The sequence below is a fragment of the Loxodonta africana genome, chromosome 14 (genome assembly GCF_030014295.1).
Source record: "Loxodonta africana isolate mLoxAfr1 chromosome 14, mLoxAfr1.hap2, whole genome shotgun sequence".
Taxonomy (NCBI): domain Eukaryota; kingdom Metazoa; phylum Chordata; class Mammalia; order Proboscidea; family Elephantidae; genus Loxodonta; species Loxodonta africana.
Window position 1 is genome coordinate 16645808 of NC_087355.1, and position 26421 is coordinate 16672228.

General features: G+C 43.9%; 1 protein-coding gene across 1 annotated transcript; it reads left to right on the forward strand.

The window, feature by feature from the left end:
* The first annotated feature begins 1410 nt into the window (after nucleotides 1-1410).
* On the forward strand, nucleotides 1411-24496 carry VXN (vexin). Its single transcript, XM_064267767.1, has 6 exons — nucleotides 1411-1646; nucleotides 5345-5400; nucleotides 14373-14532; nucleotides 18881-18942; nucleotides 22156-22247; nucleotides 23766-24496. Exons 1-6 carry the CDS (start codon nucleotides 1580-1582, stop codon nucleotides 23947-23949), a joined length of 621 nt encoding a protein of 206 aa, XP_064123837.1. The 5' UTR covers nucleotides 1411-1579; the 3' UTR covers nucleotides 23950-24496.
* The last annotated feature ends 1925 nt before the right edge of the window (nucleotides 24497-26421 follow it).

Here is a 26421-nt window from a genome sequence, read left to right on the forward strand (position 1 = left end):
GGCCCACCCGGGTTCAAAGTAAAAAAAGGTTCAAAGTAGGGAGGAATATTTTGGAGGTGAAAACTAGGGTACAATTTAATGGTTAAATACATTGGCTTTGGAGTTTGGCTAGGGTTTAAATTCTCCTTCTGCCACAAATTAGCTATTTTGATTTTGGGTGAGTTACTCAATCTCTTTATGACTCAGTTCCTTCACCTATAACATGGCAAAAATAATAGCTAGCTCATTGGGTAGTTGTAGATATTAAATGAGATAATATAGCAGGCTAGCTACCCCATAGCAAACATTTAATAAATGGTAACTACCATTATTAATATTCCTACATCATAATCTTCATTATTATTGTGAAGTGAAGCTATAATGGTGTAATGAAAGGCGGTAGGTTTGGCATGATACATGTGTGTTTCAACCATAACCTTATATTTGTATATATATGGAATACATAGGATAAGATATAGGGTATATATATAGGACAGCGTCTATCTGGTATAGGTTATGTTGTTGTTGTTAGCTGCCATCAAGTCGGTCCCTGACTCACGGTGACCCATGTACAACTGAAGGAAATGCTGCCCAGTCCTGCACCAACCCCACGGTCAGTCGCAGATTGGACCATTGTGATCCATAGGGTTTTTCACTGGCTGAATTTCAGAAGTGGATTGCCAGGGCTTTCTTCCTAGCCTTAGTCTGCTGAAAACCGATCAGCATCATAGCAACATGCAAGCCTCCACTGACAGATGGGAGGTGGCCGCACAGAAGGTACATTGGCTGGGAATCAAACCCAGAACTCCTTCACAGAACGTGAGAATTCTACCACCACACCACCACTGCCTCATAGGGTAATAAATACATAGAATGACACACATTAGGATACTTAGAGCAGTACAAGCATAAACTCCTGTGGCTGGTCACCTTAAGTGCACCAGGTCTCTATAAGAACCTGAAGGATTGGACAAGGACATGCTAACCGCATGGCCCACTAGAAATGTCAGCCTTGTCATGTACTGACATAAGCAAATGCGCTCTGGAGAAACAGTCCTTTTGTTTAAAATAGAAACTTTGAAGGAAGCCAAGTTAACACATGACAAAGTACTGAATATCCAGTTCTCCTGGAAGAAGGCAAAAAAAAAAAAAAAAAGCCCCTTCATTTCTGAAATGAGAAGGAGAATTGCTGGTAACCAAAATTCATGCTTTCTTTTTGACGAAATTCTCCAGCCAGGCTTGGTGCTATCCGAGTAGGCGATTTCACTTCATCATCACTTGACAAAAGACTTCCAAATTCACTGCGGCAGACACGGCAAAATAAAAATGTTAAATACCTCCTAGCAGGGGAGGGGACTAAGCCTCCACGCTCAATCAAAGGTTTGCAATAATAGGATTCACAAAAAAAAAAAAAAAAAAGACAGATGGGATTAGAAAATGTTGCAGTGAAGACTCTGGAATGAGATGAGATCAGAGCTGAGCCTGTCTTTTGTGGCCGGCACAATGATCCCCGAGCCAGATTGGATTAGGAAACCTCTCGACTAGGGCTTCGGAGCGAGGCCCCAAGCCCCCAGCACTTTGGGGAGAGACGGCAGACACGATGCATCAGATTTACAGCTGCAGTGATGAGAATATAGAAGTTTTCACCACCGTGATTCCTTCCAAGGGTGAGTACAATTGTCCTTGGCTGTGCTGCTTGGATGTGACCGCTTATGCAGGAGGCTCAGACAATCCCATGCTTTTTACTGTGTTACTCTCAGGGCTCTGAGGGCTGATGGGTTCTCGGTTTTAATGGTATTTTATTATTTATGTATTTATTTTTTCTGAAAAGGAGGCACGTGGATGAGCATCAATCATTGAGAAACAATCCATCTGAGGAAAATGAGCACAGTGAAATGACTCCCTGTTTCACTTTATTCAATGCAGGCAACCCAATGTGCCTATATGACAGCAAATTGTGATGGTGACAGCAAGCCGTTGTTTTAGAGAACAGAGACGAAAACAAAATTCCCAGGGCAGCTAAGGAGAGTCTTTCATTTTCTCAAGTGGCAAATGGGTTCTGAAATGAGAACCAGCTGGCTCAAAGTATGATTCCAAACTGTGCCATGTAATGTGAGGAGAAATCCTCTCAGCGGTGGCCTAAAGTCCAAAGAAGCAGACAGGTTGTCCCCTGACCCCCGTTCGGCCTCTCCACAGAACCCCAGAGCCACCCTCCCAAACTCAACCTGGAACTAGAGCTGCCAGAAAGGTATGAGGGGAGAATCTCGACTTATAAGTCCTTGTGCTCAGGGTGAACTGTGTTCAGTCCCAGGGAGGGGCTTTCTGTGAGGGCTCAGTGGACTCTATTTGCTCAGTTCTGGAAAGGTCCTTCACCCGTCCAAAGGTGGTCCTCTCTCCTGACACCTCCATCCTTGCCCTGCAGCTCTGTTTTCCCGGGAGAGCCTGTGATTTGGCTGAGCCCCTGGTCCCATTGTCAGGCATGAATGAAGTGGGCCGGATGTTTGCTGGTGTTGTGACTTCCCATTCAAAGAACTCCTTTCTTCCTCCTTCCCGTATCAGCCACCAACAGAGCCATTGCTGAGGGGAAGGGGGGCCTCTGAGCCTGGCCACAAAGAGATGGGGGGGCCTCTGAGCCTGGCCACAAAGAGACATACAGCAGAACGTAAATTAAGCTTTAGCCATCTCGCTTAAAGAGAGAAAGAGGAAAAAGAGCTAGGAGCCTGACCGTGTGCAGGAGTTGGAATTCTGTCTGGAGACTTCTAAATGTACCTGGAAAAGTCCAAGGTGACCTCTGACCTAGCAGTCCTACTTTTGGGTATGTAAAGAGCCCAGGGAAACTTGGACACATGTATGTTCATAGGGGCATTGATTCTAAGAAGGAGAAATTGAAAACAAACAAACCTAAACATCCATTAACAGGGGAATGGATAAAGCAGGGTATCATCATACTATGGAATACTCCACAGTCAGGTCAGGGGGAACAAACCAGATCTATGTATATGGACATACATATATCTCAAGAAAAACACAGGCTGAAAGATTATATATGTATGATAACATATATATAAATTTGGACACAAAACAAACTATGTATTGTATATATGCAATACAATATATACATACATGTAGAAAAGTAGGAAAACATAGACTGGAAAGACACAGATAGAACTGGGGATCTCAGTAGCTCTGGGAGGGAAGGAAGGAGAATTAAGGGAGAATAGAAAGGAGACCTCACCTTTACCTCTAATTTTTTATTTCTTTTATATGGGGGAAAAAATTTGTGAAGCAAATCTGAAAATGTTAAAAATGTGTCTGTTTTCTTTAATTTTATCCATTTAAAAATTTTTAAGGGGGAAAAGTCAAAGCTGTAGTTCCCTTTTTAATTAAAAGCTTATTATGCAATTCAGGAGCAATGTCACACTTCACTTAAATAAAACTGTTCAAAAAGGACCTTGGCTCCATTTGTTTAAAAAAAAATTAGAGTAGTCTTAATAAGCTGCCGTGTGACCTTGGGCAAAGTACTTAACCTCTCTGCGCCTAAGTTTCTGCTTCTCTGAAAGGGAGAAATAGAGCCCACCTCCCAGGGTTATTATGAGAAATAAATGAGTTAATATATAAAACATCTAGAACAGCACCTGGCATGTAGTAAGCACCATTAAATGTGTAACTTACAAAGCAATTTCTATTTTTATTCTGTATTTATATCAATATGTTCAGTCAAAGATGAATGTTTAATCCTCCTTTCCTTTCTTCCCATTTTCATTCATGGTCACCTCTTGATATTAAACCAAGTGCTCATGGGTGTTCATGGACATTTCAGTGGGCGGGAGGAAGATGTTCTCTAGAGAAGGTGTATTTGTAGGTTTACATTAGATCATAAATGGATGAAGTCCACCTCTTCCCACTTCTTGCTTTGCCTCATCTTGCCTTCTCCCAAGCCATCAAGCGGCAAGGCTCTCGGTGCTTCCTTTCCAACATATGCACACACACATAGAATTCCACCTAATATCTACATGTCTTTTAACCAAACCATCTTAACACCCCACAGAAATATGGCAACGGCAAATGCTATGGTGTTGCTTAAGTATTTTTTTAAAAGCACAAGATAAAGGTCAATTCTTACCTGAGGACAATTGTGTATTTTTATCTGAGAGAGAGAGAGAAGGACAAGCCCTAATGGTACAGTGGTTAAAGCACTCAGCTGCTAACCTAAGGTTCTGCAGTTCGAACCCACCAGCTGCCTGGCGGGAGAAAGATGTGGCAGTCTGCTTCCGTAAAGATTTACAGCCTCGGAAATCCTATGGGGCAGTTTTACTCTATCCCATAGGGTCGCTATGAGTCAGAATCGAGTTGAAAGCAATGGGTTTGTTTTGGTTTTTAGAGAGAGAGAAAGCCCTTCAAGGGAAAGATTATATAGACAGCAATTCACAGTAAATACAGAAGATAAAAACTGTGGTTTTACTAAGAAGTCGTACCAGATGTTATTTCCTGAAGCATACCAGAGTGGGTTAAATTCTGGGGTGAACAGTATCACAGCTTTCAAAATAAGTCCCCTGGGGATAAGTGGAGATCTATAATAAAAACAATGAGGAGGGGGGTGTGAGGCGAGCAGGGGAGCAGTAGGAGGAAATGGGGAAAGTTCCAGAAAGTGAAATCTTAACTGAATGCTGCAGTATGTGGGAGTCATCACTTATGCCTTCTGCCCATCCTTATCCTACAGGGGAAAAAAAAAGAGGAAAATAGCCACCACCACTTCCTGGGCACACTCTATGCCAGACACCAGCCTAGGGTTTTATAAAGGTTAGTTCTTTTAATCCTTGCCACAGCCCCCTGAGGCAGGCGCCATTATCTTATCCTTGTCTTACAGATGAGGAGAGTGAGATTGAGAGAGGTTGAGTAGTTTTGCCTGAGTCACACAACAGACAAGTGGTCCATTAGGATTCGCACCCAAGTCTACAGAGTCAGGAGCCCTGGCTACCAACCAGTGGGCTGTACTCCGGGGCTTCCTGCTGCAGGTGCTTTGCAGGCAGATAACGATAGCGACACTCATCTGATCGCTTCTGTGATATGTAAGAAGTCACTTCAAGTTTAAGCAGGGCAGTGACACGGTGGAACGTCAGTTCTAGGTAGACATTCTAGCAGCAATGTGGAAAAGAGAAGACTGGGCGTCTCCATTTTCAACAAAATGCATACCTTTACTGACAAGTAACACCTTAATAAAATGCCATTGAATCCTGCCTCTCTTCCAGCTCTACCTCCTCTATGCCCCTGCCCGCTGCAAAGCCAAAAGCTTCTTAACATTGTTACTGGAGCTCCATTGCCCTCATGGCGTTTTCTAAAACCATTTCTTTATCTCTCTTTTCAGCATCCAGCCCAGCCAGAAGAAGAGTCAAAAGCTCGCAACACCTCTTGGCCAAGAATGTAAGAACACTTCAATTTTGATCTCCTCTGGTTGGCTTTCAGAAACCCTTGGTGGCATATTGGTTAAGAGCTACAGCTGCTAACCAAAAAGTTCGGCCGTTTGAATCCACCAGGTGCTCCTCGGAAACTCTATGGGGCAGTTCTGCTCTGTCCTATAGGGTCGCTATGAGTTGGAATTGACTAAACCGCAGCGGGTTTGGTTTTGGTTTTTGATTGGCTTTCATTAAAAAAGCAATGTCCACACACACACAAAAAACCAGCAATGTCCAGCTCCTTCCGTCTCTCTACCCTGCTGTTAATAATCAGGAGGGCTTTCTAGTTCCTGTGTAGTTGCGGCTACACTCCTTCACTTAACCCCAGGAATTTACAAATGTCAACCAAACACTAGTCTTGAATTGAACCTCTATTCTTCCATTTTTCCCAAGCAGAGAGAGTAAACCTTATTTTATATGCACATTTCTTTCTCTTTTAAACAGCCCGCAATGTGGCTATAGCATCCCTAACCTAGATATTCTCTTATTGGTGGCATTTGTAACATTCCATTTTTTCAGTCTTATAAGCAGCAGTGCAATGAACCTCTTTGTTCAAAATGCTACAATTTTCTTTTGGGTTAATTTCTTGGTGTATAGCCCTCAAGTAGGTGAAAGGATAAGTATCACTTCATTCATTCATTCATTCACCCATCGGATATTTGTGTCCTTCCTATGTATGAGGCACTGTGCTAGATACAGGGGACAGAATAACAATGTTTTAAAATGGTTTCTGCTTACAGTTTTCTCCCATATTGCCAGACTGCTTTCCAGAAGTTCTGAACAATTCCAGACTTCCAGCAATGCTACCTGTGTATCTCCGACCTCACCAACATCGGCTTTCATTTTTCTGTATTATGTTCTGCTACAATAAGCATATGCCTCACCTGAAAATTAATTTACGTGTCTTCATAGCCTAATGATGCTGTGCGTTTCTCATTTTATATACAAATTTATTTATATAAATATTGTCGATTCATCTCTGCACTCTATTTCAAAATGTCAACTGCTAAATTGTTTCTTCTTGATTATACTGGAGTTTCTGCTTCTCTCCATCATAACTTTTCATAGGCTATGATTTTGATTTTTTAGGTATCTTGGGTTTTAAAAGCCTATTCTCCATTTAAAAAAAAAATAACAACTTTAAACCAGTGTCCTGGGAATGAGAGGGTTTTGGCTGCTGTTGTTTTTATACAGTTATTACTTTTTTAATTGCAAAAGTAGTACATAACCCAAGGCCATTGAGTCGACTCCAACTCACGATGACCCTATGCCACAGAGAAGAACTGCACCCATAGGGTGTCCAAGGCTGTAGATCTTTACAGAAGCATCCGGATACCACCTTCCAGCCAAATAACAAAAAACCCATAAAATAAACAGTAACACCCAAGAGGGACATGCTCCTTAGCACAATCAATTCCAAGAGATCAAAAGGGCAGTATTCGCCCAAAAGCAAAGATAAGAAGGCAGGAAGGGGTAGAAAATCAGGAAGAAAGGAAATGGGGAACCCAGGGTGGAAATGGGGAGAGTGCTGACATATTGTGGGGAATGAAGCCAAGGCCATAAAGCACTTGATGTACAAACTATCAAATGAGGATCTAAATTGCTCCATAAACTCTCACCTAATGCACACAAAAAAATCTGTACAGAAGTAGACTGGCACCTCTTTCTCCCATAGAGCAGCTGGTGGGTTTGAACTGCTGACCTTTTGGTTAATGGCTGAGCACTTTAACCACTGTTCCACCAGGGCCCCTTAAAAGCAGTACATGCCAATTATAAAATTTCAAATATTACGAAGATATGTCTGTGTATATATGTTTATATAGAGAGACTATATATATGAAACTCCAGTGGCATAGTAGTTAAGTGCTATGGCTGCTAACCAAAAGGTCGGCAGTTCGAATCCACCAGGCACTCCTTGGAAACTCTATGGGGCAGTTCTACTCTGTCCTATAGGGTCGCTATGAGTTGGAATTGATTCAACGGCAATGGGTGGAGTTTTATACACAGAAAATCCTGAGAAGCTCTACAGCATAGTGGTTAAATATGTAGACTTTAGAGCCAAATTGTTGTTGTTGGGTACCACTGAGTTGATTTCCAGCTCATAGCAATCCCATATGCCAGAGTAGAACTGCCCCATAGAGTTTTCTAGTCTGCAGTCTTTACAGAAGCAGATCTCTAGGTCTTTCTCCTGCAGTGTCAAACGTCAGATTGCCTGGGTTTAAATCCTAGTTCTACCAGTTTCTAGCTTCACAAGCTTGGACAAGTTGCCTAACCACTCAGGGACTCAACTCCTTAAATTAAAATGGGGATAATAAGAGCACATATCTCAAGAGTCATTGGAAGGAGCAAACGACTTAAGACACGTAAAGTGCTTAGTCCAGAGCCTGACACATACTGAACATTCAGTAATCTCTGGTGTTCTTTTAAGTGAAAATTTCCCATATACTATCATATACTTATTATGTTTTATTGTCACATAATACTATTTTGCAATTTGCTTTTTTTTATTTAATCAAACTTGAACATCTTTCCATGCCAGTTAGTATATATAGATCAACCACATTCTTTATAGTGGCTGCATAGCATACCATTGTATCAATCTATTTATTTACCCAACCAAGTCGGAAATTTTCTAGATACATAATTGAACCAAATCATCAATAAATGGAATTTTTCCATTTTTTCTATTACAAACAATGCCACAAGAAATATTTTTAAATATATGTGCATGCTCTTATGGGAAAGTTTTTGAGGATAAATATGAAAATGCTGGGTCAGAGGATATAAATATTGAAAAAATTTTAGTCTTTACCAAATTCCTAACAACTATGTTTTTTAAAGTTCCTTGTTCAGAATACTCTAGAATTATGGTATCAATCTTGTTAATCTTTGACAATCTGATAGATAAAAATCTTTGTTTTAATTTATAGTTCTATAATTCTTTTTATAGATTTATTGATCATCTCAATATTTTTTCTACTGACTTCTTGCTCACGGTTTTTGCTCATTTTTTTGTTAGTTGTTATGTCCTTTTTCAGGACTCTTGAAAACATTTATTTACCACCATTCTTCACTTATCCATATGGTTAGGTTCCAAAGACCAGGCTATTATGCAAAAATCGATATTATGTTAAAAATGGAGGATGACAACATCATTACATAAAACTGCCAAATTACATTATCATGTAACTGCCAAACTACTGAGAATCATGTCCCAGCCAAGCTGACACGTAACCTTAACTATCACAGTCAGTGTTACTCTCACCTAGCATCTTGGCACTTGTTACTATCAGATGTACATCATTAATGAACAAAATAGTCAGATTTTTTTTACTATTGTCGTAAGTGTAAAATGTCAGATAATGAGATAGTCAATAAGTGAGGAGAAGATGTATTAAGGAAGAGACGGGCTTTTAATGGATAGAAAAAATTCTGATCTTTCTTATGGTCCTTGAAAACTAAAGGCCACAGTCTAGCAGGAAAATGCTCCAAACTTTTGAGGAGCAAGAGTGAGATATTCCCAATAATGGAAGGGAAAGGAAATGTTTGTAGATCGTTGATAGTTTAGTTTCACAACAGAGTCCTTGGTCTTTCAGTCAAAGGTTTTGAGTTTGGCTTTACTCTAGATATGAAGTAGCCACAAGTCATTCATGACTCAAGGAGTATCTCTTAGGAATTAGGAATATTTACTTCACAACCAAGCTCTTGCCTTGACTTTCTAATCTTAAACCACACTTCCCTCCACGTGTCCAGATCAATCCTTACCCAAATACCAAGTGGCTTTACAAGGTCAGAAAGATGGTTATAAAAGAAACTAAATCATTATACTTTCCAGTAATTAAAGAAGGTTCTAGGGAAGAAACGTCACAGGAGATTTAGAACCCATATAAATGACATAACTCTCAGTGGCAGACATGAGTCCATAGACAGATGAGATACACAAAGCCACCGAGACATGGGGCACAGCCTCCTGTAATATCCAACTAACTTCAACATTTGGGAGATAAAATACTATTTTATTTTTTAATATTGATTTATTAAGGAACACAATGCAAAATCAAGACTTTTTAAGATTTAAAAAATGAGTCCTGCTTTCAGCTGGGTACTTTTTAGGAGCATGTTCTCAGGTCCCCTGGGAGTGGAAATTTTTGAGAAAGACTGATCAGCTTGTGGTTTATGGTTTCCGCTCTCAAAAATATTTTTATTCAGAGAAAAAAAAATGATTCAAATACATGAATACATATAAAAATTGCTTTTGATTAAAAAATCAGATCAGAATTTTAATTAAAAAAAATCAGTGGCCACCGGACACACTTTCAACTCAGTTCTGAAGTCACTCCTGAGGTTTACCCTACAGCCAAAGATAAAACAAAACAAGACTAAAGGGGCACACCAGCCCAGAGGCAAGAGCTAGAAGGCATGAGGGGACAGGAAAGCTCGTGACTGGGAACCCAAGGTTGAGAAAGTAGAGTGTTGACACGTTGTGGGGTTGGTAACCAATGTCACAAAACAATATGTGTAATAATTGTTTAATGAGAAACTAGTTTGTTTGGTAAACCTTCATCTAAAGTACAACAATGATAATAATAAAATCCCATGCCAAAAAAAAAAAAAAATCAGCTCTTATCTTCAAAGATTCAATCTTCTTCCAGGTGGAACATCTTAGAAACACCCTCCGACCTTTTGAGCACATTTCCCCTAACAAGTTAGCCTAACTCATCCTCTGCTTGTAAAACTCAGTCCCAGCCGCAAAGACCATTCAAACTAGAAGAGACAGGATAGGGTCTCTTAATCCAAACCCTTCACTTTACAGATGGGGAAAGTGAGTCCCAAAGAAGAAAGAATGCTCTGATTTCTTGTGTCCTCAGCAAGTGGTCTTTTGCTTCCACTCGGGTTCCTTTGTGCCTTCCGCAATTTGGCAACCTGAAAGCAATTGGTCATCTTGCCCAAGAAAACCTTCTGTATTTTGCAACTGCTCTACCAATGTTTACAACCTTCTTCAGCCCCAAATTCTTACTTGGATCTATTCCAACCCCTTAGGCTACCACATAGCTGGAGGTCAGAGTCCTGGAGGTCAATGTCTCTTCCCTCTCTGAACCATACTTGGCATCAGTCTTCTCCTCCCTGTGGACTCGAGTTATTCTTTCTTCTGAACCCAGGGTACAGCCACACAGTTTCTTCTCTAGACAGTCTCAGTCTCACCAGTCTGCCTTTGTTTTGTTTGTTTTTGTTTTTCCAGGTCCTTTGGCAGTTTTATTGGCCTGATCATCCCAATGCCCACCGACATCACAGAAGTGGCTCAAGGGAATAAACCTAGGCAAAAACGTGTGGGTCAGTACAGCTTGGCAGCTAATGGAGCCAGGTTAACCATGAGTCCCAGCCCCTTTCCTAACAAGCAGTGGGCCATCATTAGGAAAGATGGAGACATGAGATTGCAAATGTAACAGTCTCCCCAGATTTCCATCTTTTGGAGAAGGGGTTTGCCTGGCGATCTCCTGATTTTTCAAAATGCCCTGAGAAATCAGCACTTAAAATTGTTAACTGGTTGTAGGCACTTCTGTGGGTATTAGGAAGAGCATTCATTTGGGAGTCAAGGAACCATGCTTCTAGTCCTGGCTCTGCCCCTTAGAGCTCTGTGACCTTGAGTAAGACACACAGCCTCTCTTGGACTATTCCCTTATGTGATAAATAAGAGAATTGGGTAGAAGATTTCTAGGGATTCCTTTAGCCCCAAATCATGATGATTCTCCATCACCTGGGTCTCTTGCCTGTCTTTCTCTCTACCAACCCCCTAAGGAACCCTGGTGGTGTAGTGGTTAAGCACTCAGCTTCTAACCAAAAGGTTGGTGGTTCCAACCCACCAGTTGCTCCATGGGAGAAAGACGTGGCAGTCGGTTTCTGTAAAGACTACAACCTTGGAAACCCTATTCTGTCCTATAGGGTTGCTATGAGTAAAAATCAACAATGGCAACAGGTTTGGTTTTTTTGTTTTGTTTACCAGCCCCTTAGGCTGGCAAACAGAAACGAGAATCAAAGATATCAGCAGATGGGAATCCGGGGCTTTTGTGTTTCTTTTCTATCTCTGACCTCTCTAAGACCAGCAGGGGAACATCAATTTACTGGAGTTAAGCTTGTTGCACTAGCACAGCCCCTTCTTTCAGCAGGCAGTTTGCTGACCCGGAAAAGGAATACCTCAGCATCAAACCCTTCTTTCACCTCCCCCTACCTTATTGTTAACCTCCATCACATCCCACCCCTCCCCCAGTTCCCTAGTCCCAACGATGACTCCTAAATATGCCTGAATTGTGGTCCGCTTTCTCCAAAGGCCCAGATGAATGAGTCTGGGTTCTAAAATTGGCCCAGGAAGAGTTAATTTCCTGACCCAGATAAGGTCAAATTTGGTATAGATTAGTTTTCTAAGCAAAGGAATAGTTGCAGTAAACGGAAGCAAAGAGTGACAGCTTCTCTGATTTGACCCTGTGGGAGGCATGGGACTGTGGCGTTCAGAAGATCTGAAGCCACTCTCAGATGCTGTAGGCAAATGTGTGGCCCAGAGAACACAGCAAGCTGTGCTCCTCAAATCTACTGAGTCTCAGACATTCAGTATGCTTGGGGCAGCAAGGGAGGAAGGAATATCCCCTTTCCACAGAGCCACTAAGCGCCACAACTGGAAGTTGAAGTCTGGTCTGCCTGACCCCAAACAGAATCACCTTCGTCACTGACACTGACAATCTAATAGGAGAAAAAAATGACTGTTTTAATTTACATTGATTTAATAATTAGTTGTCGAGCAACTTTTCATGTTTATTGGCTATCTGTATTTCTGCTATAAATTACCCACTCATGTTTTTGCCCCCTGTTTTTTGTTTTTTTCCATCTTTATTGGTTTGTAAGTGTTCTATTATGTAGGGGTGATTCCCCATCACATTTACCAAATGTTTTACTCAGCCTATTTTATTCTAGTGGGATTCTTTTACATAAATTTTTGTTCTGTCCAGGTCAAGAGTGTGCACAGGGATTCGTTTTCCCCATAGCCTAACGTTTATTCCAACAATAATTTATTAAAGATCTAATCTTTCCGCAGAGTTGAAATACTACCCTGTTAACGTACACAAAATTCAACCTTTTTTGCTCCAGCATCTTCCAAAAGCCATGCAATTGTTATACATGGACAACTGAGGGAGGCTTGTGCAAGGCTAGACTGTAAGGGCTGAGATGGTCCCCCTCACTCACAGGAACCTCCGTGTCCCCAGGATGTGGCAGATCAGGTTCTCGTCAGATATCTGTGGACAGAACAAGCAAGCAAGAGCATGGCAAAATGCGAACCTCAGTGGAGGTGCAATGTGCAACTGGAGGTTCTAACGAGCTTCACAGAGTGAGGAAATTCAGAGTAAATGAGCCCAGTGTCCTGAGTATAAATAAAAATATGCTGGATATGAGCCAAAGCCTGCTAAGGTTCCTTATCGACTCCCTGGATCGAGATAAAACGGCCAGTACTACTTGTGTCAAGTTTTTACATTTAAATTATTTCAATGATTTAAGTGTTTTTAGTCATGATTTTAAGGCGCTTTTTGGTGGGTCCTGACCAAAAATGGTAGCTCCCCTTAATGTACTTCCCAAAATAACTATTCAACAGGTAATTATAACCAAAGTATATCAAATGTATCCTTCTGAATACACCTGTATTGGTTTCCTGTGACTGTCGTAACAAACTACCACGAACTAGGTGGTTTATAAGAGTAGAAATTTATTGCCTCACAGTTCTGAAAGCTGAGAAAGCTCTGAGAGCCCAAAATTGGGGTGTTGGCCGTATTGATTCCTTCTGAGGGCTCTGAGAAATTGTCCCATGCTTCCCTCCTAGCTTCTGGCGATGGTCTGAGATCCTTGGCATTCCTTGACATGTAGGTGCATCTTCACATGGCCACTGTAGTCTCCATTTCTCTCTTCCCTTTCATAAGGGTTACATAGGATTAGGAGCCCTAATGGAGCAATTGTTAAGAGCTACAGCTGCTAACCAAAAGGTCAGCTGTTCAAATCCACCAGCTGCTCCTTGGAAACCCTACAGGACAGCTCCACTCTGTCCTACAGAGTCTCTATGAGTTGGAATCAACTCTACAACAATGGGTTTTATAGGATTAGGACACACCCTCCTCCAGTATGACCTCGTGTTAACCTAACTGACAACATCTTCTAAGACCCTATGTCCAAACAAGGTCACAGTCACACATATGACTTCAAGGATTAGGACTTTAACATATCCTTTTGGGGGACATTATTCAATCTGTAACAATGCCTTACTATTCAGCCCTCGGCCTTTCCACTTAAACCAAACCAAACGTGGTGTAGAACTTGTCCTCCCCACCCCACCACACTGGCAAACACATGGAAGAAGTGAAGTGTGAGCTCTAGGGACCATGCCTGCTCTGTTTGCCAGAAGTTTCTTTTTTAAAATACGTGAATCAGGGAGGCCTGCTCTCCCCAGACCTTCCCTCAACTAGAGCCTCCACAGAGCTGCCCCCTGTGAAGAAGGGCTTCCACTTACCTACCAAGACTTTAAGTTCACAATTTCCTCACTTGAGAAATAGTCCATCACGTTGTCAAACCACTTGTCCCGCCACCAAGATTTTTGGCCTGTGGCTCAGGGTCCTGACTTTGTGAGGGGGCTGAAGTTGAGAAACTCCCAATACCACCGTTTTTGGCACCGTGGTACCATGTGGCAGTCTGAAGTAAAAAAAGAAAAAAAAAAAACAAACAGTATCTGTTTATGAACAGTTGTCTACCCAGGTTTTTGACTGCCCCTAGCATTCACTAGAGTAGGGAAGGTGCCAAAAACGCATGGCCAACACAGGATCGTCTGCAGAGCTACGGTCCTGGGCCTTGGCCGTCAGCCCCGAGGTTCCAGGAGACTAGTAAGCTGACTGACCCTCCTTCTCCTCTCAGGTGGTGATAGAGTCGGATCTCTACGCGCCTCGGCCCTTGGAGCTGTTGCCCCATCGCAGTGACCGCCTCCAGGGCCGCGACGGCGAGGCCCGCAGGTTTGGCAGGCTCCAGAACGCACGGCAGCAAGGACCCCATGCCGCCAAGACCCCCGCCAGACCCAGTGAGTTCGTCCTGGCCAGAAGTTCCCGGACCTCCCGGGGGCGGGGGGAGCAACCACCTACTTGCAGCCAATTACGCTCCTAAGAAAACAGCTGCAGGCAGGATCTGCCCTCCCGGCGCCCTTAATCACCCCATGTGAGCAGGGCACTTGTGGTGTGGGGATGATTTTTTTTTTTTTTCCACGTAAATGCTGTGAAAGCACCTGCTCTGAGCCTGGCCCACAGCATCGCCACATTACACCTTCCACCTGTAAGACGTTCTAAAGATCAAAGACTTGGTTCTGGGCGTGTAATGAGTAGAGATGTTTTCATTGCTGTATTGTTCGAAGGAAGCAGTGCTGTCTCCAGTGGGAGGTGAAAACCATCATGCTCTCCAAGGAGAGAAAAATGGTAGCCAGCATAGACAGGACCCATAAAGCAAAGGAAGCATGAATTATTTATTGGACAGACACGGGGGGAGGGTGTAGTCACACCACCAGTAAACCAGTTGCCCTGGAGTCAATTTTAACTCATGGCAACCTCACATATGTCAGGGTAGACCTGTGTGCCATAGGGCTGTCAATGGGTGATTTTTCCGTAGTGGATCATCAGGCCTTCATTCCAAGGCACCTCTGGGTGGACTTGAACCTCCAACTTTTCAGTTAGCTGTGGAGCACATTGACCATCTATCTATACCACTAGGGACTCAGTGTAATTTAATTACACAGGCTCTTCAAAAACTGCCGTTTTAAAATCTTATCATTTTAAATTTGAATAACAGACTATTTCAACAATCTATAAAAAGAATTGAAGAGCAAATTTGTTTTGAAAACTGGCAACATTATAGTATTATTTCCAATACTATCATAAAAATGACTTCCATCTCAAGCAGCCCAAATAGGAATCTGTGGCTAGCCCACTAAAGCCTACACGGCATTTTGCCTTTAATTGCTGGTTTCAGTTATTTCTGTTATGTCCCGCAGCTTAAAATTATTCATATTTTATTTCTAAAACTACACAACAGAAAGTCTGGAGTGTCCTCAAAGCCTTTGGGTGTCGACAATGTTGTCTGTATGTTACAAGAACTGAAATAAGACTCATTTTTCCACCTTTTTGCCCATTCTTCCATCTTTTCACTCTTTCCCCTTTCATAGGCCTCTAAGGTTTCTTTGATCTTGTTCTTATGATCCTACTTATAAGAACTCATAAATCGAGCTTCATTCTCTAATTAAGCTATTACATATACATATATGTTTGTAGAATGAAAGCATTAGGAAAACCACAATCTGTCACATGCAAATGAAGAGGAGATAGGTTTTTGTCTGTGTCTATATATAGGTGAGTGGGTGTATGTGTGTAGAAAGAGAAAGAGACAGAATATTTTTCTTCACTACAAAATCATAAAGGAAATTTAGAGCCATGCTTCTCAAATTTTAATGTGCTAAAGAATCACCTGGGAATCTTGTTTGAATGCAGATTTTAATTGAGTAGGGCTCGGTGGGACTGAGATTTTATGTATCTAACAAGCTCCGTAATGATGAGTAGCAAGGACCTAGTGATCATCTAGTGTGGGGGTTCTCAGTGTGTGGTCCCCTGAGCAGCAGAAGCAGCATCACCTGGGAACTTGTTGAAGTTTTGGCTCCCACCCCAGGCCTACTAAATCAGAAATTCTGGGGAGGGACCCAGCAATCTGGTTTTAACAAGCCTTCCAGGTAATTCACAGGTCCCTAGGTGGTGGTTTGACCTCAACTGCTAACATAAAGGTTGATGGTTGGAACACACCCAGTAGTACGCAGAAGAAAAGCCCTGGCGATCTGCTTCTGTTAAGATTGCAGCCAAGAAAACCATATGGAGACCCTCTACTCTGGAGCACATGGGGCTGCCGGGAGTCAGGACTGACTCAAGGTCAACTAACAACATCAGGTGATTCTGCTGCATGCTGAAGGTTGAGAACCACTGCTCCACTGCAACTCCTCCTTGGTCCTCCCCTCCCCCAAAAAAAATTTACAGAAGAGAAAACTGAAGCCATAGAAACTGTTTGACCTACTCAAGGTTGCACTGCTCATTAGCAACAGAGCCCAGATGAAATCTCAGGTCTCCTGACTCCCTGGCTATCGCCTCTTCCCCCAGAGAGATACGTCTTCCCAGCTGTCTCGTGTGAAGAGTCACTTCCATTCCTTTCTAAATAGGTGGTGGAGAATTGTACTGCCCGAGCCTGTCCTTTATTTTGTAAGACAAAACCCACTGCCGTCGATTCAAGAGCAGTTAATTATGAAATGTAGAGAATCTGCCCAACATGTGACAGTCAGCTCATGCAGGCAATGTGCTAGTCAGGTTTAAAAAAGAAAACAAAGATTGAGCTGGGCATGGGTTCAACTTCTTCAGCTCCCCCAAGCTGATAGACCCAGAGGTGTGGGAGAGAGGGAGGGTTTTTAGCAAAGCCAGATCCCGGTGGACCTGTTGTCTCCCATTCTACCATCAGAAGGAGGCACACCTGAAACACAAAGCAGTCTCAGAGCTCAGATCTCAGATCTGGTGGTTTGGCTTTTCTGAGCTGTAGGAGAAGGCTCCTGGGTGCTGTAGCCTTCTCACACAGAAGAAGCATGTTCTGGGATACTCTGGACATCACGGGAAATTAGAATACAGGGACCCAGCTGACAAATTCTCTCCATGAGGCCTCAAGCACCTGAGCCTCAGGTGCCTGGAAAAGGTACAGTCACACCTCCTGGGCCTGTGAGGTTCGGCTGGGAGGATGTAGGGAGTGCCGTGCCCTCTTTTGCTGCCTGCTGGAACTTCCACCAAGATGTCCTCAGCATCTCAGTATCCACTTGTTCGTAGCTCTCTTCCCATCTCAGCTAGGCCACCATCCCACTCCAGCCAAGTGCTGGGGTGTTTCCCCCACCACCTCCCCATCCATCTCCCACCCCACCCCTCACACAGTAGACACTGAGAGGGTCAGCTCCTAGATATTTCTTATCTCGCCTTCTCTGTACCTGGCTCAGGCTCACTTTGTCCCCTGTGGGTAGCAGCCAACCCTGGCCCCTAGCCTGTAGTCCACCCTCCCTCTACAAGGCTACCAGAGGCCTTTTTAGACACAAACCTGTCTCAGGGCCTCATTGCTCCCTACTCTCAGGAGACCATGCTCAAGGCCCTTCAGGGCCCATCCCTCCTCTGCAGCCTCCAGGGCTGCCTCCTTGCCCCCAGCATCCTGTTACTCAGAGCCATCCTGAGCTGCGGTGTGATTCTGTGTCTGCTCCGTTCCATTCCCCTGGACCTTCACCGATGCTGTCCTCTCTGTGAGATGGCTCTCCTTGTGTCTCTTCACCCAGCAAATTCCACCTCCTTCCAGACTGGGCTGGAGACCTTCAGTTAAGCTTCCCTAGCCCCATAAGACTACCAAAGAGGTCAGCTTGCCATTCCCTTACATCATCCTTGCCTGGCTTCACCATAACTTTTATGTGTCTCTAAAGCCTCAGTTTCCTCATCTAGAAAATGGGAACAGTTATCATAGCTACCTGTTAGGGTTGTTGTGAGGATTAAATGAGATACTATTTACATGCTTTGCACTCAGTACAGTGCCTGAGACACACAGTAGATACTCGGAAATATGTGCTGCTATTATGATGACTTATGCCAGGTTACTGTGTAGTATGGCTTGGTCTGGGTAATCTCATAAGTTTTCATTTTATTGATATTGAGATGTTTCCTTGAGGGGGGGTGTTTTATTCCTATATGCTGGAGTGCAATAGGATGGGGCTAGTGCTGGAACATCTGCCCCACGAGAGGACTGGCTTGAAGCCAACCTTCCTCTACCTATTGCCAACTACTCCAGCTCAGTACCTGGATTCTTAGAAGCTGCAGGCTTTAGGTTGAAGCTACTCCGAAATATGTTGAGACATCAGGAACAAAGGCAAGCTTCTCCCCAGATACATCCCCCAAATCTCAGGACTCTGATCTGATCAACTCCAGTCCTTCCACGGAATGGGGCTGCACTTCCCACTGAGGGCAGGAGTTCTCTGCTCATTCTAAAAGAGGGGTGTCAGGAGCATCATGTTAAATATTAATCCCATCTGTGGAGGCTTAACTTCTGGTGGCCCCTTGTGAGGGGAACCTCAGGCAAGGAGGGAGTGAGGGCTTGTTCTCCAAGCACTTACTGTGCCCAGAAACAGTGCTATCCAAGAATGCCAAGGTGCAGGCCATACCACCCGGCAGCTGCTCCATTGCCTGACCCTACTTCCTGGTTTTTTCTGCTACAGAGGCCCTTAGTAATTCCCTGCTTGTAGTTGATTGGTTATGGGATAATTGATGCAGAAACAGGGGAGGCAGAACAGAGTACCCCTGAGTAACTACCGCCTCTGTTCAACTCTGCAGTGGGGCTTTCCGATCCCAAATCATCCAGTCTGTGTGGGAGCCGAGCATATGGGAAGTCTTTGGTAAGTAAAAGCTGTACCTGGTTATGCTCTAAACTTCTCACTGTGCCTGTTTCAACTATGTCTGTTTTAACTAACTGTCCTTTGTTCCAGGCCTGAGAATTATTAGAAAAGCTTAACCAAGGGTTCCTTACTCCTAAAAGCTTGTCAGTTGACCCTGTGTTGTGTTCTCATGGCACCCACCAGCTGCTTCTGTTTCTCTTGCCAGAAATTTAGCTCTCAGACAAACAGAAGAAGGTATTACCCAATGGACATCTCTTCAAAGGGAGAAAGAACTCGTTTCCAGCTTAGGTCCCTGCCAGGTGGAAACGCCTTTTTAATTCCCAAGTACAGCTACAGGAGTCAGGAGATGTAAGGTTCTCAAGCACTGCAAAAACACAAAACAGCAGAAATCTCAGGAGAGGGGGCCTCCTTTGGAGGACATCTGCTCAGGTCAGGGTATCTGGAAGCTGACACTGAGATCAGATTGGGGTTATTGTCAGCTGCCATCAAGGTCAACAAAACACTGCCCAGTCCTGCACCATCCCTATGATCATCTGGGGCTCAGACAATATTCCCTTGCAATCCATAGAGTTTTCATTGGTTGATTTTCAGAAGTAGATCACCAGGCCTTTCTCCCTAGTCTTAGTCTGGAAGTTCCATTGAAACATTCGGCATCATAGCAACAGACAAGCCTCCACTGACAGACAAGTGGTGGCTGCACATGACGTGCATTGGGAGGGAACCGAACCCAGGGCTCCCTCATGGAAGGTGAGAATTCCACCATTGAGCCACCAAGACCTCAGTGGAGTTTGGGGTACAAAATGTGTATTAGGGATCAACACCAATGACGGGAGAGGGAAAGTGGGCTTTAGGAAAGAGAGAAGTCCAACCATCATGCAGGCCGGACAGCTCCAGCAGGGAGCTCAGGGTGAGAACTGCCCGTCAGAGTTGTCTCGAGTGATGCCAGAACGGCCAAGCCTTTATGTCCCCTCCTCGCTCCATCACCACGTGGGAGCCACCCAGGAAACACGTGACTTTGGGCCAGGGGCCCTCTGCAGTGGAGGCTGACCCGGAAGGTCCTCGAAGGAGGATCCAGGTGGCACATCTCCAGGTCCATCTCAGCATCAATCTGAAAAATACACACCTCCTTGGTTTTCTTCTGGGAATTAATGTCAGCTCCCACTCTGTTAGCACCGTCAGTGGTGGAGTTGTAGGTGAGGCTGAGGGCAGCCTAGGAAATTCTGGGCTTTTTTGATAGCTCTCAAGATTCACAGAATCATAAAATGGCAGAACTAGGAGAGACTTGCAAGGCTGTCGGCAGCCACCTCGTCCTTATTTAATAAATCATGCAGAGATGTTGAGAGTTTCACTGGTGGACTTGGCAGGAAATTTAATGCAGAGATCCCATTCAACCCATCACTGTGCTACGAAAACCACACAGAGCGACAGGGATGGAACAAGCTATTCTCTGAGGGAGCCCCCTGCCCCAATCTTGTACTCTGGGTATATGGGGGAGCCTAGGTTGTTGCACAGGGGATGGTTGTTAAGCTGTGATAGGCCAAGCAGCTGCCTTTGTAGGGCTCACAGAATGACCCAGGTGAAGGGGAAGAGCAAGTCTCGAGTCTCGCTGCCCCCAGCAAGTGGACAAGTTCAGACAGCGCTCTTAGCAGCGAGGTGGCCGCAGCTGGGAGGCCAGAGCAAGTGGACTGGGATAGGGTGGTGCTGGGGACACGGCTACAGAGGGAGGCAATAGTAAAATGGAGAAGGGAAGAGGCCGGCTGGCCCCCGCCCTCCTGGGCCTGAGATGTGGGCTGGGTCCTATAGCTCACAGAGGCCATCATCCCAGGGCCTGAAAGCAGCCCAGAGCCCGCAACCAGCGCAGCTACATTTGAGTCAACACTGACCTCCACCGAATGAGGTTGGACTAAAGAAAGACAAGAAGTGGGGAATGAGGCCCTTCCCTCCGGAGCGAAGGAAGGGTGGGCGTGGCTCTCTTAGGTTGTTGGCCCCTGAGGAGGAAGAGTGAGAACTCCGGAGGGGCCACAAGGTGGCGCAGTAACTCTGCCCGCAGTGTAGGCCAGCTCAGGAGGGCAGGCGCGGGGTGGGAAAGACCGGTGCCCTCAGCTTGAGGTGCCCCAGAAATTCCAGGAATGTGCTGCCTTTAAGCCTTTGATGGGCCTTGGGGTGGAGGGACAAAGCCCACTGACCTCTGGATTGGTCTGACCATCAGTGAATTTTCAATTTAATATGAATTGCTTGAGCACTTACCACCTCTTTTGGAAGGGCTGAGAAGAGCCACAAACCGGGCCATGCAGTCTTTCTGGGGAAGAGGATACTGGACAAACATATGGAACAACCAGAGAACCATAAAAGGATGCACTTGGTGGGAAGCCAAGACATGTCAGATAGACTCAAAGTGCTACAGGGACATCAGGACAGAGAAAGATCCACTTGGGACCCAGCCAGGGCAGGAAGATGTGAGCTCTCAATCCAGTCAAGGAAAAGCCAAGAGAAGATGCAGAGCTGTGTACAAGCACTGGGGTGTGGTGGCATTGGGGGAGACAACAGCCTGACCAGCCCTGAAGGCCCGCAGGGGCATAACAGTAGGGGGTGCTGCACAGATCGGGTGCAAGCTGCTGTGGAGGAGCCCTGAAGAGCAAGGTACAGAGCTGGCCTAAGTTCGCTGTAGAGTGGGGAGTATTTATGGGTTTTAGATTAAGGAGTGATGTGGTGAATTTAGTGAGTCTGGTAGGAAACAAGAAGATCCCAGGTGACAGACCCTTGAAAGTTTTATCAGTGGAAATGGAGAGCAGGGTAATCCAGGCAGTATTTCAAAGCAAGGATCTGCAGGAGGTGACAACAAATTGGATACAGGAGCAGGAAGTAAGGGGGCGACAGAGATCTCAGGTGAGACTGAGTTGCCATTTCTCTAGATCAGTCGTTCTCAAAGTGGGGCCTCCAGCTAACATTGTCGTCAGCACCTGGGAACTTTTTAGAAATGCGAATTCTCAGGCCCCACTTCAGACCCGCAGAATCAGGAGTTGGGCTGGAACCCACCAATCTGCTTTTAGAAGCCCTCCAGGGAGTCTGCGGCCCATTGAGGTATGGAAACTATTGCTGTAGGCTCATTGTTCTTCAGACAATTTAGTCACCCCTCTTCACATGGCCCCAGTCAGGGCCAGAGTTGGGGACATGGGGACATCCTCACATTCCTTACCCCTCCTCCCTATACAGATTCCCCCCGTTCCCAGGATTTCAGTAAAAGCCCCTGCGGCAGTGGAGGCGGCAGCCACAGGCTCTGAGAAGAGTGCTGTGATGACAAAGGGGTAAGTGCTGGGCCCGCAGCTCCGACCCGCAGGGCTCCCCACCATCCTAATCCTTTGCAGAAGAGAAACAGGTGGCCTGTTTGCAGGCAGTCAAGATGCTAAAACAAAAGCCATGCCAGCTGTAAATTACTTTTTAATGAGGGCAATAATCCTGGCTTTCTGTAGTGCCTGGTCAACTGTTTCCCTAGGACTAAGCTGAAGTGTTCGTGATAGTTTCCAGTCCATTAATGCCAGCTTTTTCAGTCTTGAAGAAGTCTCGTTTGGGAGGATTTTTGGCTAATTAGGTGAGTGTAATCATGAGCCACATTCAGAGCCTCGCACAGGCACACTGGTATCAGAAATGCCTCAGAAATTAGGTCAAAGGCTGCTGCCCACAGGTAAAGAAGTATGTAAAACACAAGATAAGGCTTTTAAACAAGCCTTATAACTGCTGTGTTACTGTTAGCTTTGGTCCAGATCAGCAGCTAGGTTGAACCCCAGGGGTATATGATTCCAAAAATCATGCTCTTTCAATAGTTGGTGCTCTGACATCTGCCCTTTCTAGGAAGATTGTTTGCATAGACATAGAATTACCATACGATCCAGCAAGTCCACTCATAGGTATAGACCCAAAAGATTTGAAAGCAGGGACTCAAACAGATACTTGTATACCAGTGTTCACTGGAGTATTATTCTCGATAGTCAAAAGGTGGAAACAACCCAAGTGTTTTTAAACAGATGAATGGAGGTACAAAATGTGATACACACACACAAACACAATGGAATAGCATTCATCCAAAAAGAAAAATGAAGTTCTGATACACGCTACAACACGGATGACCCTTGAAAACAGTATGCTGAATGAAATACGTCCAATACCAAAGGACAAATATTGCATCTCCCTTACATGAACTATCTAGAATAGGCAAATTCATAGATATGGAAAGTCCATCAGTGGTTACAGAGACTGGGAGCAGGGAGAACGGTTAAGGGAAGTTATTGCTTAGTGGGTACAGAGTTTCTGTTTGGGGTGATGAAAGATTTCATAGTGGTTATGGTGGCACATTTTTTAAATCCTATGTTTTTTTTTTTAAGGTGGCACTTTTTTTAAAATCCTATGTTTGCATTTTTGAAAAATAATTAGAGTAAATTCAAGGTTACACTTATTTTAAAAAATGATAAAGATTGCTTGCATAGAGGAGGGAAGGATGGAAAAGTAGCATAGTAAAGATGCTTTGTACCTTACTACTCCTAAGAGGCTCTGACAGGTCAGACACGGAGGGCAGCGCCAGGAGCAGAACCTCAGGTCCCATAGGCCAAAGTACCCTGGGGCTCCTTCTTCCTCACCCCTTGTGAGGCTAACCCCGGGGGAGTCATTCCTGTGGAGATCCCAGCAGTGACCCTCCAACCACGAAGAGCTTGGTCATGTACTGTGCTAGGAGAGGAGCAGAGAGCACTGGCCACTCTTCTCTAGGGGAAAATGAAAACCCTGGTCAGTGAAGGGACTGCCCTCCCCACTCACCCCTGGCCTTTCATTAGCTCCAGACATCTCAAGAAGATGGCTGAAGAGTATCCAGCCCTTCCCCAAGGAGCAGAAGCCTCCCTACCACTGACAGGAAGTGCTTCCTGCGGTGTCCCCAGCATCCTCCGGAAAATGTGGATGAAGCACAAGAAGAAATCTGAATACGTGGGAGCTACCAACAGTGCCTTTGAGGCCGACTGAAGGTGACCCTCCCCAATTGCCTTGCATTGGCCAAGGTTCACTGGACAAGGGGAGAAAACCTGAGGATGGGTACAGAGCCACGTTCACCTTTGCTAGTAGCTGATCGGAACATTATCCTCCCTTACCAACCAATTGCCCTGGCTTAGGGCACAGGAAAGGAGTTTCCCTCGGAGGCAAAATGAAACTAGTCCTTCTTAGAATTGCTAAAGCTATGGGTCTGAAAGTGACTTTGAGAGGTCATAAATTTATATTCCTATCTTTAAGCAAAACCATACCAAAATCAAACTTGCCTAACCCATTTTAAAGACCTTTAAGGAAGAAAGGAGGAAATCCCTCTGTCTTCCTTGTGAGTTGCTCTAATGGGAATGCTTTCTGATGTAAATGTAAGAGCTTGATGTTTGAGGCAACTGTAAACACAACGGTTCCTACTATTCCTGTTATCACACTTATTTCACTTTCATGACGTATGATTTTTACTGACAATGCATTACATATTTAGTAGTTCTAATACCCACTAGAGAGTGTCATCAAGATCAGTTTTGATACTCATCTGGCATGATTGCATGAATTCTCTATTCTTTTATGTATAGTGTTTCTATAGAAAAATATGATTAAAAATTAAATGTTGAATGCTGATGTTTTCTCAAGTGGCATAGCCTATTGAAACTAGTAATACCTTATTTTGGGATCATGATTTTAATTTTTGAAAGTGCTGTCCCGTTCATCATGTCTTCTCATCTCCACAAAATTGCTGTTGAAGAAAGCACAATTATTCCCAATCTATAGATGGGAAACCTGAAGCATGAGGAGGTTATGTGACAGCAGGTAGTGGAACGAGACACCAGGTCCTCAACATCATCTCCAGGTGACTCGCTGTATTGCTTACTCTAACAACTGATTTGAGGATGCTTTTGCAACTGAGTGGTGGGAGCATGTCTCTGGGGACTATCTTTGAAGGGAAGAATCTAATGCAGTTGGAACAATTAAGTGTTCTGAATGAAATACATCATTACCTATTAGGTTGAACTAGAAGAAATGGCCATTTCTGTAGGTCAAAACAATTGAATATCATATGGTTCAACCCAAAATATAACACTATGCTTTCCTTCTTTCAACCAACTCCTTCTTCACCAACTCCACTGTCAAGTCATTAGCTTTAAAATTATTTTATAATAATAATGATGATGATAATAATAATAGTTACCATTTATTAAATGTCTACTATGTAGCATCATACTGGGTACTTTATATACATTATCCCAATTTTTCTAACAACTCTGAGTTAGGTGGCCTTACCCATGTAATAAATTTAACCAAAGAGGTTAAATGATTAGTCTGAAGGCATACAGGTGTCAGACTACAATGCCTGTGTTATATCTACTCCTACACACAAAATAGTTCAGAACATAGAGAAGAACCAAGGTTAGTAACAATTCTCATCTCAAGCTAAACATGATTGATTGGTAGAGGCTGCCTAAGTGCTGTGTTCAGATGGAATCTGAGATAAGAGTGCAATAATCAATTAGTAATGCCTGTTATGGAAAGGAATAGTGGCATATGCCCGGAGTATTTGCCATCTCTGGCCTAAACTCTGCCCCTAGAGGCTTGTTTACCAATTCAGAGGTGAACAGAGTTCTCTACATTAATCCAACTCACTTAATGAGGATTCTATAGTGAAATTTAGGCTAAGACTGTGTTGGAAATTGCCACATGCTGGTTCAAAGAAGAGTTTAGCCACATGCCAGGTCTTCAACTCAGCTGTTACTTGTATGACTATTGCTCTGTGGCCACGTGTTACTTTTTGCTGAATTATCTATTTCCATACCCCAGGTGAATCATAAGAAGACATGGGGAAAAAGAGGGCTGAGTTTCCAGGCTTTCAGCTTGTAAATCTTTTCTCTTCAACCATTGTTTTAAATCCAAACACCCAATCCTCACATCCAAATGTGATTTGGAGACCTGGGTGCCAAGTGGTTTTTTGATGAGGGGCTAGTCTCAATGAATGGACTATTCAATAGAATTACATGATACAGATTTTGGGGTCTACAGCAAAGCTAGGGCGCACACGGGTGATCTTGCTGAGCCTATCAATCAGAGTATCCTTAGACTATTTTAACTTATTTAATTTATATCTGATGTCCTGTACTTGTATGTGGCAGCTGGAGACTTATGTAGGATGAAACTTATTTTTAACTTAAATATTTCGTGGTGAAGTGTTTGCCTTGTATAGAACTTTTGATTTGTTTTGTTTTTTGGCCAATTGAAATAAAGTAAGCTTTGTCTGTGACGTTAATAAACCACCACAAGAGCGTGCCAGAGGCTCACTCATTGAATGAGAAGGAAGGGTTTCACAAAGGGAAAGAATTACATATCTGGACCTCACTGCCCCTTTGCCTATATGAGAGGGAGCATAGGAAAGAACCCAGCATGTTCTTTCCATCCTAAGGTGATGTCTGGTTTTGATATCACAAG